General features: G+C 38.1%; 1 protein-coding gene and 1 long non-coding RNA gene across 2 annotated transcripts in view; both read right to left on the reverse strand.

The window, feature by feature from the left end:
• Nucleotides 1–153: 153 nt before the first annotated feature.
• On the reverse strand, nt 154–14,678 carry LOC118150663 (uncharacterized). The gene is made up of 3 exons (XR_004738812.3): nt 14,542–14,678; nt 9,562–9,818; nt 154–303 (listed from the first exon to the last, which is right to left on the reverse strand). It is a non-coding gene; the product is annotated as an uncharacterized LOC118150663 (long non-coding RNA).
• Nucleotides 14,679–16,441: 1,763 nt separating this feature from the next.
• Nucleotides 16,442–20,534, reverse strand: part of LOC144581035 (zinc finger X-linked protein ZXDB-like) — a 171,025-nt gene continuing 166,932 nt past the window's right edge. The window contains exon 2 of the mRNA XM_078362983.1: nt 16,442–16,957. Within this exon, the coding sequence (XP_078219109.1) occupies nt 16,754–16,957 (204 nt within the window). The 3' untranslated portion in view covers nt 16,442–16,753. The remainder of the gene's footprint in view (nt 16,958–20,534) is intronic.

Consider the following 20,534-nt stretch of genomic DNA (forward strand, 5'->3'; position numbering starts at 1 on the left):
AGGTCTGAATGATCTAGGTCATAGGTTCTGGTAATCAGCTCACATTCTTAAGCAATCCAATTGGGTACTTATGGAGATCAGAAAATTGTTGAACTATTCTCCACAACTCAGCCTTTGACCAGGGTTGACAGACAATCAATGAAGTTTTCTTACCTGCACCAGTTGTTCCTGAAAAATAGTAATCATATAAGATGTTCTTTCAGGGTTCCCCTTTTCCTTATCTTCCAGATGAGAAGTTGCTTCCAGGGATATCAGTGAATCATCAGGAGGTAGGGTGTTGGAAGTTAGGATCTCTTTTGACTTCTGTCGAGTGAGTGGCAAGCAAAGAGGAAAAGATGGTAAATTGAAACATGTGGCAGAAAGAGGAAATAAACTTGATCAGAGAAATTCAGAAAGATCAGAATGAAGTGAGAGTGGAGGTGGAGGTGTGGAAGGCACCAAATAGCAAGTAAGAAATTCTGAGAATTTTCAAAACAACAAAATAATAAAGAATAAAAATGATATCCCCACTGACCTCACGGAAATACAAACAACAATTTAAAAATACTATAACTATGCAAATAAATTAGAAAATCTAGAAGAAATGGATACATTCCTGGACATATACACCCTCCCAAGAATGAACCAGAAAGAATTTGAATCCCTGAATAGACTAATAACAAGGTCTGAAGAGGAGGCAGTAATGAGTAGCCTACCACCAACAACAACAACAGAAAAAAAAGAAGACTAAGACCAGACAAATATATAGCCAAATTCTACCAGAGGTACAAAGAGGAACTCACAATTTTCTCTAAAGTTATTACAAAGAATTGAAAAGGAAAGACTCTTTCCTAACTCATTTTATGAGGCCAGCATTATCATGATATCTAAACCTGTCAGAGATATAACAAATGAAGGACCCTTCAGGCCAATATCCATAATGGGCGTTAATGCAAAAATCCTCAATAAAATGCTGGCAAACCAATCTAGAAGCACATAAAAAAAGCCTTATCCACCACAATCAAGTTGGCTGCTTCTGCGGGATACAAGCTGCTTCAACATATACAAATTAATATATGTAACTCATTACATAAACAGAACTGAGACAAAAACCACATTATTTTCTCAGTAGATGCAGAAAAAGCATTGAATAAAAGAGTCAACATCCCTTCATGTTAAAAACTTTCAATAAATTAAAAATTGATGGAACATATTTTAAAATAGCAAGAGCTATTGCTGACAAACAGCCAGTACCATACTGAATGTTCATAAGCTGTAAGCATTGTCCTTGTAAACTGGCACAAGACAAGGATCTCCTCTTTCACCACTCCTATTTCAAACAGTAGTGGAATTTCTGGCCAGGACAATCAGGCAAGAGAAGGAAATAAATGGTACTCAAATAGAAAGAAAGTAAAATTGTCTATGTTTGCAGATGACATAATCCTATATCTAGAAAAATCCCATCGACTCAGTTCAAAATCTTCTTAAACTAATAAATGGCTTCAGCAAAGTCTCAGGATACAAAATCAATGTGCAAAAATTACAAGTATGTCTACACACCAACAATAGACAAGTAGAGAGCAAAATCATGAACTGACTCCCATTCACAATTGCCACAGAGAGAATAAAATATTTACAAATACAGCTAACAAGGGAAGTGAAAAGCCTCTTCAAGGAGAACTACAACCCACCACTCAAGGAAATCAGAAAGGACACAAACCAAACATTTCATGCTCATGGAAAGGAAAAATCAATATTATGAAAATGGACATACTGTCCCAAGTAGTTTATAGATTCAATGCTAATCCCATTAAACTGCCTTCACAGAAAGGTAGAAACTCATTTAAAATTTACATGGAACCAAAAGGGAGCCTGTATAACTAAGACAACCTTAAGCACAAACAAAAAGACTGGAGGCATCATGCTATTCAACTTCAAATTATACTACTAGGTTAAAGTAACCCAAAACAGCATGGTACTGGTACAAAACCAGAAACCCAGACAAATGGAACAGAATACAGATCTCAGAAATAATACCATGCATCTGCAATCACCTAATCTTTAACAAACCTGACAGAAACAAGCAATGAGAAAATAATTTTTTATTTAGTAAATTTAGCTGAAAAAAATTGGCTAGCCACATGCAGAAAATTGAAATTAGACTACTTATACAAAAGTTAACCTAATACCTTATAAAAAATTAACTCAAGATGAATCAAAATCTTAAATTTAAAAATCAAAACTATAAAAACCCTAGAAGGAAATCTAGGCAATGCCATTGAGGACACAGGTACAGTCACATATATTATAACAAAAATGTCAAAAGCAATTGCAACAAATGCAAAAATTTTAAAATGGGATCTAATTAAACTAAAGAGCTTCTGTACAGGAAAAGAAACTATCATCAGAGTGAGCAGCAACCTACAGAATGAGAAAAAAATTTGCAATCTACCCATCTGGCAAAGGTCTAATATCCAGAGTCTACCAGAAATCTAAACAAATTTACAAAAAACACAACCCCATCAAACAGTGGGCAAAGGTCATGAACAGACCCTTCTCAAAACAACATATTTATTCATTTGAGAAACATAATATAAAAAGGTCAACCTTGCTGATTATTAGAGAAATGTAAATCAAAACCACAGTGAGATATCCCATGCCAATCATAATGGCCATTGTTAAAAACTCAAAAAACAACAGATGCTGGTGAGGCTGCGGGAACCAGAAATACCATTTAACCCAGCAATTCTATTACTGGGTACATCCCAAAGGAATATAAATTATTCTATTATGAAAACACATGTACCTGTATGTTCATTGTAACACTATTCATAATAGTAAAGACATGGAAGCAACACAAATGTTCATCAATAGACTGGTAAAAAAAAGTGGTACATATGCAGATGCAGATGATATAATCCTGTATCTAGGAAATTCCATCAACTCAGCCAAAAAGCTTCTTAAGCTAATAAGGAACTTCAGCAAAGTCTCAGAATACAAAATCAGTGTGCAAAAATTACAAGTATTTTTTATACACCAACAAGTAGAAAGCCAAATCATGAATTAACTCCCATTCATATAGACACTATGGAATACTGTGGAATGTCGTGGAATAGCATGCAGCCATAAAAAGGAACGAGATCATTTCCTTTGCAGAATGCATGGAGCTGGAAGCCATTATTGTCAGCAAAATAATACAAGAACAGAAAAACCAAACACTGCATGTTCTTACTTATAAATGAGGGCTGAACAATAAGAACACATGGACACAGGGAAGGAAATGACACACACTGGGGCCTGGTGGAAGAGTAGGGGAAGAGAATATTATGACAAGTAACTAATGCATGCTGGGCTTAATATCTAGGTAATGGGTTGGTAGGTGCATCACCACCACGGTACAAATTTACCTATGTGACAAATGTGCACAACCTGCACAGGTATCCTGGAACTCAAAAATAAATAAATAAATGTCAAAAAATGAATTCTGAAGATTTCTTTTAGAGATAAAACATTTGAGAGTTATTAATTAGCATTTCTAAGTTGTTTGTTGGCCTCCTTCAAAATGAGGTGCTCTTTCTCTCTCTTGTTTTGCTACTCTCTAGGTACCATTGAGAGTAGCTCTCACATTCTGTTTGTTTAGCTTTTGTGTCTGCATCTTCCATTCTAGTTCTCAGGTACACTTATCTGGGCATCTCAAAAAATACCCATGTAGGCCATCATAACTTAGAATCTGCTTTGGTTATAATCATCTACTTAATTAAATATTTACATAAAAATACACCAGAAGTATTTTGCATATATACTGCCAGAGTTTCTAGAGTGGAACCTTATGTTCCCCAGATGCAGGGGTTTTAGCCAATTTAGATACCTAGTTCCCCATAATTTAGAGTACTCCTTCAGATTTGACCAAGTCAGGGAGTGTGTTGGATACCAAGTGTGCTGCTTGCAGATCTAGCCTTTTACAGCAATTACTCTCTGAACTTGTTTTGCCAATCCATATTACAAGTACATGGCACAGTATGTTAGTGGTATAAACATGAGGCAGAGAAATTCTAGGGAGAGAAGAACAGGTCCCCATCAAGGGCACAACCTTTAAGCTGAATAGCCTAAAATCAGGGCCTAATATGAGAACTTTATATCCCTATTTTTCTGCTTGAATGTTGCCTTTTCCAAAACCACCCATGGCCCACTCACTCCCCATTTTGTGCCCATAAAAACCTCAGGGTCAGCCAGCAAAGAAAAGGGAAGCAGCTGGACATCAGAGACTATGGCTGAACATCAGAGAGAAGTAGCTTGACTTCAGAGGAAGAGCTTGATGACATAACTTTGGAGAAGAATTTGGCTAGAGATGGCTAGACTTCAGGGGAAGTTACCCTGTCCCCTTTTCAGCTCCTTTTTTCATTGAGAGCCACTTCAATCAGTAATAAATCCCCCACATTTATTATCCTCCAATTAGTTTGTGTGACCTTAGTTCTCCTGAAAATCAGACTAGACCTCGGGTACCAGGAGTGTGGATGCAAAAAGGCTGTCACACTGACTCTTTGCCCTTATTGACAGAAGGCAACCAACTCACATCAAAAGGCAGAGGGTCCACTAAGCTTCTAACAATTAAGCCATCCATGGATGGCAGAGAAAAAGAGTACTGTAACAAATTCTCTGGAAATTCAGGGGTCATTGGCACCACCCCCAGTCATTGCTATCGGGCTGGTATGGAGTTTGCTCCTCCTGGCACTAAAAAGCAGTTACTCCAGCTCCTGCATTTGCTCACCTTCATACTCCCAATGCAGCAGGTCCAAGTAAATAAAGTTTACCCGAGTCAATGCCAAACTATCCAGCTTTCTCCAGTACTCATTTACTCCAGTTTCTGCCCATGAAGGTCAGAGAAATATCCTGTCTCATCAAGGAATCAAGGTGTGGGAGGAATCAGCTACTTATATGCACCCACCAGCTGAGATTAGACCCCAAGTATGGGGAAACTTACGTAGAGGCACTGCACATCTTAGGGAGCATTCCTCTTAGACACCTGTACATGATTCTCTGTTGCCTGAGAATGCCCCAAAGGGCTGATGGGAGCAAAGGGCTCTTTTTTTTGGAGTAAAAATTTACACACTCATAAGCTAGAGGGTTTAGAATTGTTCAAATCTGATAAAAGAAGGACCAAAACGTAACAACAACAAAAAAGACAGAAACAAATAAACAGCTAAGCCAAACAAACAATAATAACACAAATTATACAATTTCTGAGTGCTCTAAGTGTAAGAATAAATTTAAACCAACTGGTTGTTAATGCTAACTTTAGTCATTAAAGACAATCTGTAAGACAGAATCCCAGCTCAGCCTCTTACCTAATGATGAGGCCCAAGCTAAGGAACACTCTCTGCTGATGAAGAAGCACACAAGCTCACCTTTTTTTGATGAAAGTGAAAGCAAAACACAAAATTTTAAGCCCCCTCCCCCAGTTATCTGAATGGACTTTATCCTTGGCTAGGACATTCTTAAAATTTAACCTGAGCTACCAGTTTAGGCCATGACAAAAATTCGGGGTCAGAAATGTCTCATTATAGCTATCCAGTGTTAACATTAACACAGAACTTAAGTTTAATAAGAAGCATTTCCAATTTATCCTTTCTGAAGCCTGCTACCCAGAGACCTTATCTGCGTGATAAAACTGTGGTCTCCACAACCACTTATAATAACCCAGAATTTATTTTTGTTGATCCCAGATGTTTTGACAAATTCAAACAATTGTCAGCCATAAAATCTTTAAAACTACCTATAACCTGGAAGCACCCCTCCTCCCATTTTGAGATATCCACATTTCTAAACTGAACCAATATATTTGCTAAATGTATTTGACTTCATTTGGTGCATGTTTCTTCGATCTCCTGAGGGCTGTGTCATGGGCCATGGTCACTCATATATAGCTAAGAATTAATTGTTTTAAATGTTTTACAGAGTTTAAGTATCCCATCAACAGAAGCAAGCAAAAACTCCAAGGAAAACAGAATTTTCTTAGCAGCAAATTAAACCTCAGTCCCCCAACCAAAAATATTTGAAAGTTCAGGAATCTTTGGAGAAACGAGGTCCCAGACTACAGCAAATTATTTTTATTAGGTTGAGCTATACAGAGCCCAAAGCCATTACCAATAACCAATAGTGTTACTGATTGAGGGTGTTCAACTTCTTGGTCTTTTGAACAAAGAATTAAACAAAACACACAAACAAACAAAAAAATGAGGCAAAAAATGTAGAGATTTATTGAAAATGGAAGCACACTCCACAGAGTGAGAGTGAGCCTGAACAAGTGGCACAAAGGTCCGGTCATGAAATTTTGGGGGCCTTAAATATCCTCTAGTGATTTCCCACTGTTTACTTGGTGTACTCCTTATGTAAATGAAGAGGCTGAAGAGAAGTTATAAGGTTATTTGCTTTGTGTACACCCTATGCAGATGACCAGAATGAAGTAAGATTACAAAGCTATTTATGTGGTTCACATTCTGTGCAAATGAAGAGGATGTTTCCTTTTATAATTGAAGTAGAGTTACAAAGTTATTTACTTGGTCTTAGAAAGTTGGAGGTTTTGTGTTTGATTTAGTTAGAAAATCCCTAGGTTCCCTGCTTTGAGACCCTATTCTCCTGCCTCATCTTCCCGTAGAAAAACATGATGCCCATAAATCTTCATGGGAGGTAGAGGGACTGATGTTCCTTTTTCTGCATCTGCTCCATACTGGCTTGGAGCATAGTCTTTAATTATTGAGGATTATGGAACACTTGTCCTGCTTTGTCTTGTGAAGACAGGGTAGCTTCTTGATAACCATGGGTAATGTCTTCACTTAGAATTATCTGTAACCCTTGTCACATGATCATCTGAAGCTTGATGATCTTTAAGTGAGAGGAAATAATTTTGGTTAAAATATTTAAGGAAAACCTCGGGGGGGAATACTTATGCTGTCAGGAATGTTTGCTATAGAGATTTGCAGGAGAAAAACAAATCCTGGTCCTTTCTAGGATCTATGTATTTCTTTAATGTCTTAGCATGACTGACTTTATTTCAGTTTGGTTTTGTTCTGTTGGAGCCTAGCACATGAGCTCAGTTAAATACAATGTCCTCCCATAACTTTGTTTAAAAAATTCTCCCTTTTAGGTCAGTTCTCACTTGTATATAAAAGCTCTTGTATAAGAAAGCTTTTATACAAGAAGAAAACATACAGGGAAAATGAAAATTGAAATGGTTTAGTTAGCCCATCAGGTAGCCAAATGCACCCAAAGCTTTGATTGGCTACACAGAGATATAAATTTGACAAGCTAAACATTGACTATAAAATATTTTAACAGTACATAAGTAAGCACATCAAAATATGTTTAATTTAGATCATTTTATATTTTCCATGATGAGTTAAATTTTAAGACCCAGAAAAGACAAGGAGACTATCCTGATTTTCCATGAGTCCATGCTTAACATTGGACTTATGTCCTCTTAAACACTAGTCTTTTCTCCAATTTAGGTGCAGAACACTGATAAGTAACAGGTTAGCACAAGTAATTTTAATAATTTGACTTAGATCATGGAGTTCATTCAAATTATATACCTAAGTAATTTCAGTATCAGTTGACTTAATTTGAAAATCTGGCGAAAGTATTTTCTTGGTAGTCAATATTAATATTATTCACTTCAGTGACAGCCATGAACTGTAATGATAGTAACTGGAGGCTGAGTGAGTTTCCTTTCTTTCTTAGCCAGTCAAGTAGGGGAAGGAAAAATTTAGCTTAAAAAAACAAAAGTTTAAATGACCATAAAGGCATATAAATTCACCCTGAGGAGCTCTGCCACACATAGAAATCAGGAAGCACAAACATAAATGACAGAAAAGAGTCCTTCCCCTTTCTGACCAGGACAACTATCTCCATTCACTCTTTGGCCTTCAGGCAACACTAGAGACTGGCCCTGGCCAGAAACCTGCAGCTACCTTCGTGTTTAGATGCTGCCAACCAAGGGTCCTAAATTGAAAAGAAAAAGAGAGACAAAGATTCCCTTGTATGGAGGAGAAAGAAACAGGAGAAAAATGAAACTCAAATTTTGAGCTTAGTGCCTGTCTGGCTCACCAAAATATGTTACTGGTAAAGGGTATCCAGGTTTGTGGTGTTTTGAACAAAGAATTAGACAAAGTGCACAAACAAAGCTAAGAAAGAATAAAGAAACAAAAGCAGAAATTTATTGAAAACAAAAGAACAGTTTATAGGGTGAGAGTGACCCAAGCAAGCAGCTCAAGGGCCCAATTACAAAATTTTCTGGGATTTAAATATCATCTAGAGGTTTCCCATTGGTTACTTGGTGTACACCCTACATAAATGAAGAGGCTGCAGTGAAGTTTCAACGTTATTTACTTCGTGTACATCCTATGCAAATTAAGAGGATAAAGTGAGGTTATAAAGTTATTTACCTGGTGTACATCCTATGCAAATAACGCAGATGTTTTCTGTGATAGCTAAAGTAGAGCTACAAAGTTACTTACTTGGTCTTAGAAAGTTGGGGTTTTTACATTTGATTTACTTCTAGGAAGTCCTTAGTTTCCCTGTTCTCCAGACCCTATTCTCCTGCCTAAGAGGAGAGCTGCTGCAGGACTTGGCCACTTTCACTCAGTATTCCTCAGTGGTTACCAGATGTCAATCAAAGAAAATGACCGAGGCAAACCTCCATCATTTTAGAAGGCTTATTTTCCAAAGTTGAGGAACCTGGAACACATGTGTCTGACTTTCTCCCAAGATGATTATGAGAGCTTCAAATTTAAAGGGAAAAAGGTGGAATATTGAGAAATACACATTTTTTGTGGCAATGGAGGAAAAAATAGTTATTGATATATTTGTCTGGCTCAGTGAATCTGCCTTTCTACATATGATAACATTGACAATAGAAAAGAGAAAACAATCAGATATGTGTTTGTGTTAGGTGTGTAGATAGATGACTTTTAGTTCTGTCCTATGTCCTCCATACCTGTGAAGATAAGCTATCGATTTACATTGCCATGGCAAACTTTAACAGAAATGCTTTAGGTTAAAGATATTGGGACTCACAAGAAGTCTTCTGTGGGCAAAATGTGAAGGAGTTATGTAGCTTTTCATCTTTGCATGCATCTTATCTAGGGAGGCACGTTTGCATGATCCAGTTTCCTGCTTAATGCTTCTGTTGGCTTAGTGAGCAACAGAATGAGACCTCATCTCATTTTTATTTTATATATTTATTTATTTTTGAGACAGTTTTACTCTGCTGTTCAGGCTGGACTGCAGTGGTGTGATCTGTGCTCACTGCAACCTCTGCCTCCCAGGTCCAAGCAATTCTCCCACCTCAGCACAATTTGAAAAAAGATAGTTTGCCGAATGTTTTTTCCCTAAAAGAAGAAAATGTGTGCATTGTGGAATTCCAAAAGGAAAACAGAATATGCCTAAGATATATAAGGGAGCCAAAGGAGCAAGCAGAAAGGAATGAGTTCAGATCACAAAGACAGAAGAAGAAGGAGCAGTTGGAGGCAACAAAAAAAAGTCTGTAAAATATTTTTAAATATTTTCAAACAATGTTTTACTTACCTCTTGAATGTAATTTCTTCTCTCAAGATTTCTTTTAGAAGTTTTTAAGTGCCATTAGAAGTAACTCCTATTCAAACTATCTTTTTCTCCAGTTGTGCAAGTAAATAAATAGTCATTTCAAAAGATCATAATGTTAGAAGTAAAATGCTTGATATTGCAAAGTGGAACTAACATTCAGGCAAAAGTTTCCTCAGAAAGGCAATTTACTTCTATAGAAGAGGGCTTCCTGCATGCAAGGCAGAGGCAAGGGAGTGCACCTAGAACAAAGGAAAGCAGAAGTTTTACCTTTAACACAGATCCTGTTTCTATGTCCTCCCTCTACCAGCTGGGATTAGACCACACAATCTAAGCTAATTCTGATTGACTATTGTTGATATCATCAAAGGATGCAAAGATGGGCTTTTGACTGGAAGGACAGGTACATAGGTGATGGGAAATTCTTGGACATGTTTGGTGATAGCAGAGATAAGGAGGCCTGATAGATGAATAGGTAAGATTACCTTTTAGAATAGAACAAAGAACCAGAAACTTAAACCTTTTGAAGAGGAACTATTTGTTCTTAACAACCATCTCCCCCTCTTGAATTTATGCATTTACTTCTTCAAACATATTTAACATGACTCAGCTTTGTTGTTCTTCTAGGAGAAAGAACCTATTAGTATAAGACTGGAGGAAACTGGGGAAGGTTTTGGTAACAGCTGTTTCTATAAGTCTTTGAACTAGTCTACAAATTCAGGGTATGATGCAGCATCTAACAAGAATGAGTACCCTTATTACTGCACAAGTAAGAATTAAGCCCATGATTATTTTCTGTTTACTGAACTATGTTTTGTAAGGGAGTTATTGACTCTAGAATTTCTAGTTAGCTCATTGGATAAAGAGGTAAGTCCTTGTAAAACCTTTGTTTTGCTCTCATTGGGGGCAGTATTGTTTGGGATGAGAGGACAACATTGAGTTTTAATCATAGCACAAACCCCACCTTTTTTGGCTAATATCATGTCTAGGGGCATTCTGTTTTCTTAAGTCATCTGGCTAGTAGGCCTTAATTGGTCAGCTATTCTTTTGACAGCATCTTTGGTGTAATTAATAAACTGCTGCTGATCATAATAGATGTAATTGATCTAGTCTACATCTTTATTAATAGTTACTCATGGAAAGAATGACTTAAACCTTGCAGCTGTTTGATCTCGGGTTTTGAATTTATCAGGTACTTCTTGTGAGACTAATTGTGTCTAAAAAGACTTGGGAGTCAAAAGATTTATAAGGGGCTTCTCTTGCTTTACAGAGTGGTGATTTTTCTTTCTCTGGTTGATGAAATGCCAGGGTAAAATGGATAGCTAATCAGATAAGAGCGCAAGTGTCACTTCAATTACTTGGCAGAGTATCTAGTAAGGGTTGGCCACAATACTACTATACAGCTGCTCAAGGATGGCTAAGGGTGAACTGACGGGTAAGCTCCTGGAAAGGCCTAAGTCACTGAATCCTGTTAAGCTTCTAAGGAATGCCAAGTTTTCCCTTTGTTGTGAGAGACAAGAGGTGAAATTGACCTTGGGAGATGGAAGCTGGATGGCATTTTCGGGCTCACTTACGTGGTGTTGGACTTTGGGATAGAGCAGACAGAGAGCTTAGCATGATTTATTGCCTTAAGCTATAGAGTCCTGGAAGAGAGCTACTATGCAGCCCATGCCTAGTCAATTGGAGGACTATCTGAGTGGAAAGAAGACAGTTCAGGCCTCTGGCTGGCCATGCACACAAGCATAACAATTGCTTTTGTTTAATGTGTGGATAAAATATTTGATCTATTTCAACTAGGCATTTGTATCTTGATATCTTGTTTCAATTGCTATAGTTTGCCTTAAATCATCTACTGCTACAATATTTACTTCAGCATCATTGTTGGGAAGGGTAGAAGGTTTAGATGAAGAAAGAAGAGGGGATCAATTAAGCACATTTTGAAGAAGCCTATGGGGTCATAACTATTTGCCTCTACTCCTAAGCTGTAAAAGTGCTATAAAGAGGACGTAGGGTTGGTGGAGGTAAGGGTATTAATAGAGATAGCTATTGGGTTACAATGGTGAGATTGACAATTACAGGGGGTGGTCCTTTTGGTGAAGTGGAGGTGAGATTTTAGATTGGTACAGCCCTCTGGGGAGGTCTATCTATATCTCTAGCAGTCTAGATAATATTTGCCTATTGAGAGCATATCTCCTAACTTGGAATGTCCTGGTACCTCTGCTATGAACAAGATGCAGAGTCAGTGGCTTCAGACAAAGGTATTTTTCTAAAATAGGGATTTGTCTTTGCCATTGCTCATCTTCACAAGGTATAACAAGACCAATATCAAAGGTAATGATTTGGGGTGAGTCTGACATAGTTACATTGATAACAAGATGGTCAGCAATAGAATGAGAAAAGAAGAAAGAGTATTAGAATACTTAACAGAGAATTAAGCTTTCCTTAGCTTTTGTTTGAGGGTGTTTTCTCCTTGGATAATGGCCTATGACTCCAGAAGTGATGGTGTTTTCTTGATTCCGGTGTAATGGGTCTATCTTTTTTCTGCTGTCTGGACTGCAGTTTTAGTAATTTGAAGCACTAGATAAGGTCTTTGCTAGGTTGGTTCAAGTTCTTCTTTCTTTTAGCTTTTGATTAGGATGTGATTCTTAGGCCAATGCTTCAGGGTTAGTGCTTATGTTAGGAGACTTTTGGTTTTAGGAAAAAGAGAAAGTAGAGGACAGACTAAATACATAATTCTAGAGGGAAAGGCTATTTTTTACAGGGCAATAGGAGGGCATAACTAAATCTCTAGAACTAATTTAGTTAAGTGGTTCTTTAAGGTCTGATTTATTTTTATCATTACTCATAAAGGTGGGTGCCAAGGAGTATGATATTATTATTTAATTTCTATGGCTTGGGATCGATATTCTTGAGTTAATATTTTCTATTAGCTTAAACTTGAGCACAATATTTTAAAATTAATGCTTTAACTATATTATTGACTGTTGCATTTTAAAAGGAAATAGCTTTGACCTAGTGAGATAATTTACTATCATTAATAAGTATTTTAGATGACTTATTGTAGGCATCTCTGGGTACTTTGAAATGGTCTTAAGCCTGAACTGCTTCCTTTAAGGGGCAAACATTTTTGTAGTTTGTTTATCAGTAAGCAACTATCTGTAACTTGTTTGGCTAGGGTATAAATTCTTATACATGTATCAACTCTGAGAACTGTGTCATATGTGGTTTGGTGTCATTAATGGGTCTTCTGATGCAGACGGGACAGAATTTTTTTTTAATAAGGGGTTTAGACAATATTTCTTTTTGTTCTGGCAATATCTATTTTCCTTATGAGTTCTCTTTAGTACCTATTTCTCTTAGCTTTTCTTTCTCAGTAGAAGAGAAAATGGGTATCACGGTGGGGGGAGGTAAGCAGTCAAATGGAAAATGGCATTTGAAAAGAAACAGCAGCCTACTTGGCTTACCTGATCTGCTAAGTTATTTTCCTGACTCTTAATTCCAGGCGTTTCTGGTGTCTGAGGATATGGACAATAGGTATTTCTTTTGGCAACTGAAAGTTATTTAATAATTGGATGATTAACTCTTTGCGAACAGATTTTGAATTTTACTATTAAGAAGACCTCATTCAGTTTAAAATTTTTCTAAATGTACGAGATACTTCAGAGGCATACTTAGAATCAGTATAGATGGTTTCTTCCTGGTTTTGCAGGTATGTTATGGCTTGACTCAGTGCAAACAGCTCACAAGTTTGGGTAGACTAATCATTAGACAATTGTTTGACTCTATTTCTTTAAAAATTTTTCTATCGATTACTGAATTCCTGTTGTGTCTTCTTCCCTCAATCTCTTGGAACTATCTATAAGAGAGTGCCGCCTTGATTTGAAGGGGACTATCTTGATTGGTCCTAACCTTTGTGTGATAGGCAATTAAATCTAAACATATGTATTCTCTTTTTAGGTTTAGACTCCCTGTTAAGAAATCTGCTAGGTTAGGTTTAGTGGCTAACATTAAATAATCTCTGTTTAACAGAATAGCCTTGTACTTTATATCCTTGAGTCAATAAACGACCTTTCCACCTTTTTGGTTTAAGATGGTCCTAAATTGATGGAGCATGCCTACAACTAAATTTCTTCCAAAGATTGGTTTTTGACTTGCTCCTTTCAACCTTTGGAAGTTAAAAAACATGTCCTTGCCACCAACATAGGACTTAATCTATTTCCTCTTGGGGGGTAGGTCTTTTACTAACAACATTTTCTACTGAAAGTTCAAAAATCCATTCCTCATTGGACCTAAATTTTGGCTAATAAACTCAGTGTTTGAGCATTGGTTCTTGAGTCCAAATGGAGCAGCAATATTTTATCATTTGTTGCTTTTTTGTGTGTGTTTTGTCTGTTTATTATCTTTCCAAGATTTCAATGTGAAACTTAAAGAACTATCAGAGGGAATCTGACTATCCCTGTCCTTACCTTTTTCTGTTTTATTTGTGGTGTTTTCTATCCTGGAGGTTTTAGATGGTCTCTTGAGTGTGTGTGTATGTGTGTGTGTGTGTGTCTGTGTGTGTGTGACTCACCCTCTTTACTAGAGGACTCTTGCCTCTCTTTCCACTGGAGGACTTGCTAAGACTCAATCTTTTTGTACCAGATATTTCTGGTCTATCTTTTAGCCCCACCTGCTGGAGGTTTTTTGCACCCTTCTTTCACTTCATCTACTCTGGCTACTTCCCCAAATGAAAATTGTTTCTTTTAGCATTGGTGGGACTGTATAAATCCTAACATCAAAATCCCTACAAGATGGCTGCAATTAGCTATATGAGGTGACCATGGAACCTCAGATTGGACTCACTCACTCTGCACAAGAGTAATGCTTGATACTATTCACACACTTTCCACCTCCAAGATATCCCCACTACCAAAGAAACTTAGCTTCCCATACGCTTTTCTTACTCTGATCTGTGCACAGAGTTACCTGGTTGCTGTGGTGGTTTTGTAGGCAAGGCTTTCCTTCCTCCATTGCTGAGAGTCCAGGTTTATTTATCACAGTGGATGGGGTCTTGATCTTTAGCCCCTGAGGCAACTAAAAAGAGGAAATGAGACACATCTCCCCCTGGGAGAACACAAGAGGCCCCTTTCCCAGAGGAGAATGGAAATCCTGGATGAGACCCCAAGATTGCTAAAAGTAAAATGCTTAGTGCTGCAAAGTGGAACTAACACTCAGGCAAAAGTTTTCTCAGCAAGGCAATTTACTTCTATAGAAGGGCACCTCGTGCATGCAAGACAAAGGCAAGGGAGAGCACCTAGAAGAAAAAAGAGCAGCAGTTTTTATCTTTAATACAGACCCTGTTTCTGTGTCCTCCCATTGTGGGCTGGCGTCAAACTGCATGATCTAGGCTAATTCTGATTGGATATTGTTCACACTATCAAAGGAGGCAAGGGTGGTCTTTTGATGGGAAAGACAGGTACATAGGTGATTGGAAATTCTTGGATGTGTTTAGTCACGGCAAAGATAGGGAAAGCTGATAGATTAATTGGTAAGATTACATTTTAGAATAGAATAAAGAATCAGAAACCCAAATCTTTCAAAAAGGAACTATTTGTTCTTAACAGCAATAATTTTGGTCATTGTTGCTTATGACAATTCTGCGTTAGGTGAGTCCACTCTTCTAGATATTTACAAGGAGTTGTCCCATAAGTGTCATACATAAATCTAGCTGGTGTTTCTAATTGTGGTTTTTCTGTAAAATACTGCTCAAATTTTAAAGCTTGATTTTTTAATAATCTAGGTCCTTTTTAAAAGTGGCCAAAGCCAGGAATATGCATGGGTAAAAAAATGTGCTGCTTGTGAGTGTCACTCCTCTAGATTTTACCTGAGCATCATAAATCACTTGCATATGTGTCTTGGACTGCCTCTAAACGCCAAGGAAGAGCAGAGTGCTCATATTATGGGGAAGGGATCAGTTTCTAATTCCCTTCTGGAGGAACAGCAAAGTAGTCCCTCAGAAGTATTCTTCTGGTGGCAAGGTCCCTATGAGACTGTGTCACATCATTATGCATAATGACTCTGACACATCTGCAAAGTGACCAGTTACTTGGAGCACTCAAATGGGTCAGAGTAAGCAAATAACTTCTTTTTTGTTGGAGAAAGAGAACTCACTCTCAGGCACATTTCAATTAGAAACTAACAGGAATTAGAAATTTCCACGAAGATGGATGAATAGGAGCAGCTCTGGAGTGCAGTTCCCAATGAAAGAAAAGCAGAAGTCGAGTGATCTCTGCATTTCCAGTACCAGGTTTTTCTCAGTGGGACTGGTTGGACAGTAAGTGTAGCCCAAGAAGGGCAAACCTAGGGAGGGTGGGGTGCTGCCTCACCTAGGAAGTGCAACAGGCCAGAGGGTCCCCCATCCTACCCAATGGAGGCCACTGGGGACTTTGGCCACTCCAGTGCTCTGGTTCAGATGCTGCACTTCTCCCACAATCTTTGCAGCCCAGAGACCAGGAGATTCTCATCAGGCTGACAGGCACCGCGGGTTTCCAGCACAAATCTGAGTGGTCATTTTGGCTGGCACCAGGAGCACCTGCAAGACAGAGCCACCTAAATCCCTGAGGAAAGGGGGCTGAAGGTGGAGAGCCAGGTTATCTGGCTCAGCACATCCCACCCCCACAGAGAACAGCAAACTGAATCCCACTGGCTTAGGATTTTTGCAGCAAGCACAGCAGTTCGAGCTCAACCTAGGACAGTCAAGCTCAGTGAGGGGAAGGGCATCCACCATTATTGAGGCAGTCCAAAATTACTGAGGCAGCCTGCCATTAGTGACGCAGGCTGCCATTACCAAGACAGTCCACCATTACCAAGGCACTTCTAACCTTACCTGTGTAAATGAAAGCACAAGGAAGTTTACACAGCAGCTAGGCGGAGCCTGCAGCAATTCAGCAATGCCTCAGTAGAAAGACTGTGACTAGGCTTCCTCCTTGCTGGGCAGGGCATCTCTGAAAAAATGAAGCAACACATCAGGAACTTATAAATAAAGCCCCACCTACCCTGGACAGAGCAATTGGGAAAAAAAGCAGTTGTGTGTTCCACTGCAGCAGACTTAAACATCCCAGACCAGCAGCTCTGAAGGGAGCAAAGGAGCTCCCAGCACAACACTTGAGCTCTAATAAGGGACAGACTCCCTCCTCAATTAGCTCCCTGACCCCCCGTATATCCAAAGAGTCATGTCATACAAGAGAGCACTGTCTGACATTGGGAAGGTACCCTCCTGGGATGAAGTTTCCAAAGAAAGGTACAGGCAGCAATTCTTGTGGTTCTTCAGCCTCCATGGGTGACTCCCAGGCAAGCTGTGTCTGGAGCAGACCACCAGCAGTCCTGCAGCAGAGGTACCCAACTGTTAGAAGAAAAAGTATAAAACAAAGAAATAGTTTCAACGTCAAGAGAAAGGATGACCACTCAGACAACTATTCAAAAGTCATCAACTTACAAGACCAAAGGTAGATAAATCCATGTAGATGGGAAGAAACCAGCACAAAATAATAATAATAATAATAAAATTACCAGAAACCAGAACGCCTCTCTTCTTCCAAGGGATTTCAAGTCCTGACCAGTAAGGGAACAAAACTGGATGGATACTGAATTTGATGAATCCACAGAAGCGGGCTTCAGAGGGTGGGTAATAACAACCTTCTCTGAGCTAAAGGAGCATGCTCTAACCCAATTCAAAGAAAATAAGAACCTTGAAAAGGGGTTAGACAAAATGCTTACTAGAATAACCAGCTTAGAGAAAATTAAGAATGACTTGATGGAGCTGAAAAACACAGCATGGGAACTTCACAAAGCATACACAAGTGTCAATAGCCAAATCCGTCAAGCAAAAGAAAGGATATCAGAAATCGAAGATCAACTCAGTGAAATAAAAAAGAAGGCAAGATTAGAGAAGAAAGCATGAACAAAACCACCAACAAATATGGGATTATGTGACAAGACCAAATCTATGTTTGATCAGTGTACCTGAATGGGGAGAATGAATCTGGGCTGAAAAACACTCTTCAGGATATTATCCAGGAGAACTTTCCCAACCTAGCAAGGCAGGACAATATCGAAATCTGGGAAATACAGAGAGTACCACAAAGATATTACACAGGAAGAGCAACCCCAAAGCACATAATGATCAGATTCACCAGGGTTGAAATGAAGGAAAAATTGCTAAGGGCAGCCAGAAAGAAAGGTCGAGTTACCCAGAAAGAGAAGCCCGTCAGACTCACAGTGGATCTCTCAGCAGAAACTTTAAAGCCAGAAGAGAGTGGGGGTGCAATATTCAATATTCTTATAGAAAAGAACTTTCAACTCATAGTTTCATATGCTGCCAAACTAAGCTTCATAAGTGAAGAAGAAATAAAATCCTTTATGGACAAGCAAGTGCCGAGAGATTTCATCACCTCCATGCCAATCTTACAAGAGCTCCTGAAGGAAGCACTAAACATGGAAAGGAACAACAAGTACCAGCCAGTGCAAAAACATACAAAATGGTAAAGACCATCAACCCAATGAAGAAACTATGTCTAACGGGCAAAACAAGCAGCTAGTATCAAAATAGCAGGATCAAATTCACACATAAATATATTTACCTTAAATATAAATGGCCTAAATGCCCCAATCAAAAGACACAGACTGGCAAATTGGATAAAAAAAATCAAGACCCATCTGTGTGCTGTATTCAGGAAACCCATCTCACGTGCAGACACATATAGACTGAAAATAAAGGGATGGAGAAAGATTTACCAAGCAAATGGAGAGCAAAAAAAGCAGGGGTAGCAATCCTAATCTCTGATTAAATGGACTTTAAACCAACAAAAATCAAAAGAGACAAAAAGGGGGGGGTATTACATAATGGTAAAATGATCAATGCACTAGAAGAGCTAACTATCCTAAATACAAATCCACCCAATACAGGACACTCAGATACATAAAGCAAGTTCTTAATAACCTACAAAAAGACATAGACTCCCACACAATAATAGTGGGAGACTTCAACACTCCATTGTCAGTATTAGATCAATGAAGCAGAAAATTAACAGGGATACACAGGACTTGAATTCAGATCTGGACCAGGTGGACTTAATAGCCATCTACAGAACTCTCCACCCCAAATCCACAGAATATATATTCTTCTCAGTACCACATCACGTTTACACTAAAATTGACTACATAATTGGAAGTATGTCATTCCTCAGCAAATGCAAAAGAAAGAAAATCATAACAAACAGGTTCTCAGACCACTGTGAAATCAAATTAGAACTCAGAATTAAGAAACTCACTTAAAACTGTACAAGTACATGGAAACTAAACAACCTGCTACTGAATGACTACTGGATAAATAATGAAATGAAGGCAGAAATAAAAATGTTCTTCAAAACCAATGAGAATGAAGACAAAATGTATCAGAATCGCTGGGAAACATTTAAAGCAATGTCTAGAGGGAAATTTATAGCACTAAATCCCCACATGAGGAGTAAAGAAAGATTTAATATCAACACCCTATTGGCACAATTAAAAGAACTAGAGGAGCAAGATCAAACAAATTCAAAAGCTAGCAAAAGACAATATAATACCTAATATTAGAGCAGAACTGACAGATATAGAGACACAGAAATCCTTCAAAAAATCAATAAATCTAGGAGCTTGTTTTTTTTGAAAGATCAACTAAATAGATAAACCACTAGCCAGACTAATAAAACAGAAAAGACAGAAAAATTGAATAGATGTAATAAACAAATGATAAAGGGGATGTCACCACCAATTCCACAGAAATACAAACTACCATCAGAAATTAGTACTAATGCCTCTATGCACATAAACCAGTAAATCAAGAGGAAATTGATAAATTCCCGGACACTTACACCATCCCAAGACTAAACCAAGAAGAACTTGAATCCTTGAATAGGCCAATGAAGACATCTGAAATTGAGGCAGCAATTAATAGCCTACCAACAAAAAAAGTCCAGGTCCAGATGGGTTTACAGCTGAATTCTACCAGATGTACAAAGAGGAGCTGGTACCATTCCTTCAGAAACTATTCCAAACAATACAAGAAGAGGGAATCCTCCCTAACTCATTTTATGAGACCAACATTATCCTGATACCTACCCTGGCAGAGACACAACTAAAATGGAAAATTTCAGGCCAATATCCATGATGAACATCAATGCAAAAATCTTCAATAAAATACTGGCAAACCCAACGCAACACCACATTAAAAAGTTTATCCATCACAATCAAGTAGGCTTCATCCCAAGGATGCAAGTCTGGTTCAAGATATGTAAATCTGTAAATGCAATCCATCACATAAACAGAATCAAGGGCAAAACCACATGATTATTTCAATAGATGCAGAGAAGGCCTTCAACAAAATTCAACATCACTTTATGCTAAAAACTCTTGATAAACTAGGTATTGGTGGAATGTATTTCAAAATAATAAAAAGCTATTTATGACAAATTCACAGCAATATCATACTGAATGGGCAAAAGCTGGAGGCATTCCCCTTGAAAACTGGCACTAGACAAGGGTGCCCTCTATCACCATTCCTATTCAACATAGTATTGGAAGTTCTAGCTAGAGCAATCAGACAAGAAGATAAAATGAAGAGTATTCAATTAGGAAAAAAGGAAGTCAAATTGTCTCTATTTGCAGAGACCTAAGTGTATATTTTGAAGACCCCCATTCTCTCAGCTCAAAATCTTCTTAAGTTGATAAGCAACTTCAGCAAAGTCTCAGGATACAAATTCAATGTGCAAAAATCACAATGATACCTATACACCAATAACAGACAAACAGAGAGCCATATCATGAGCAAACTCCCATTCATAATTGCTATAAAGAGAATAAAATATCTAGGAATACAACTAACAAGGGACGCGAAGGACCTCTTCAAGGAGAACTATAAACCACTGCTCACAGAAATAAGA

Source organism: Callithrix jacchus, chromosome X (genome assembly GCF_049354715.1).
Source record: "Callithrix jacchus isolate 240 chromosome X, calJac240_pri, whole genome shotgun sequence".
NCBI classification, from domain to species: domain Eukaryota; kingdom Metazoa; phylum Chordata; class Mammalia; order Primates; family Cebidae; genus Callithrix; species Callithrix jacchus.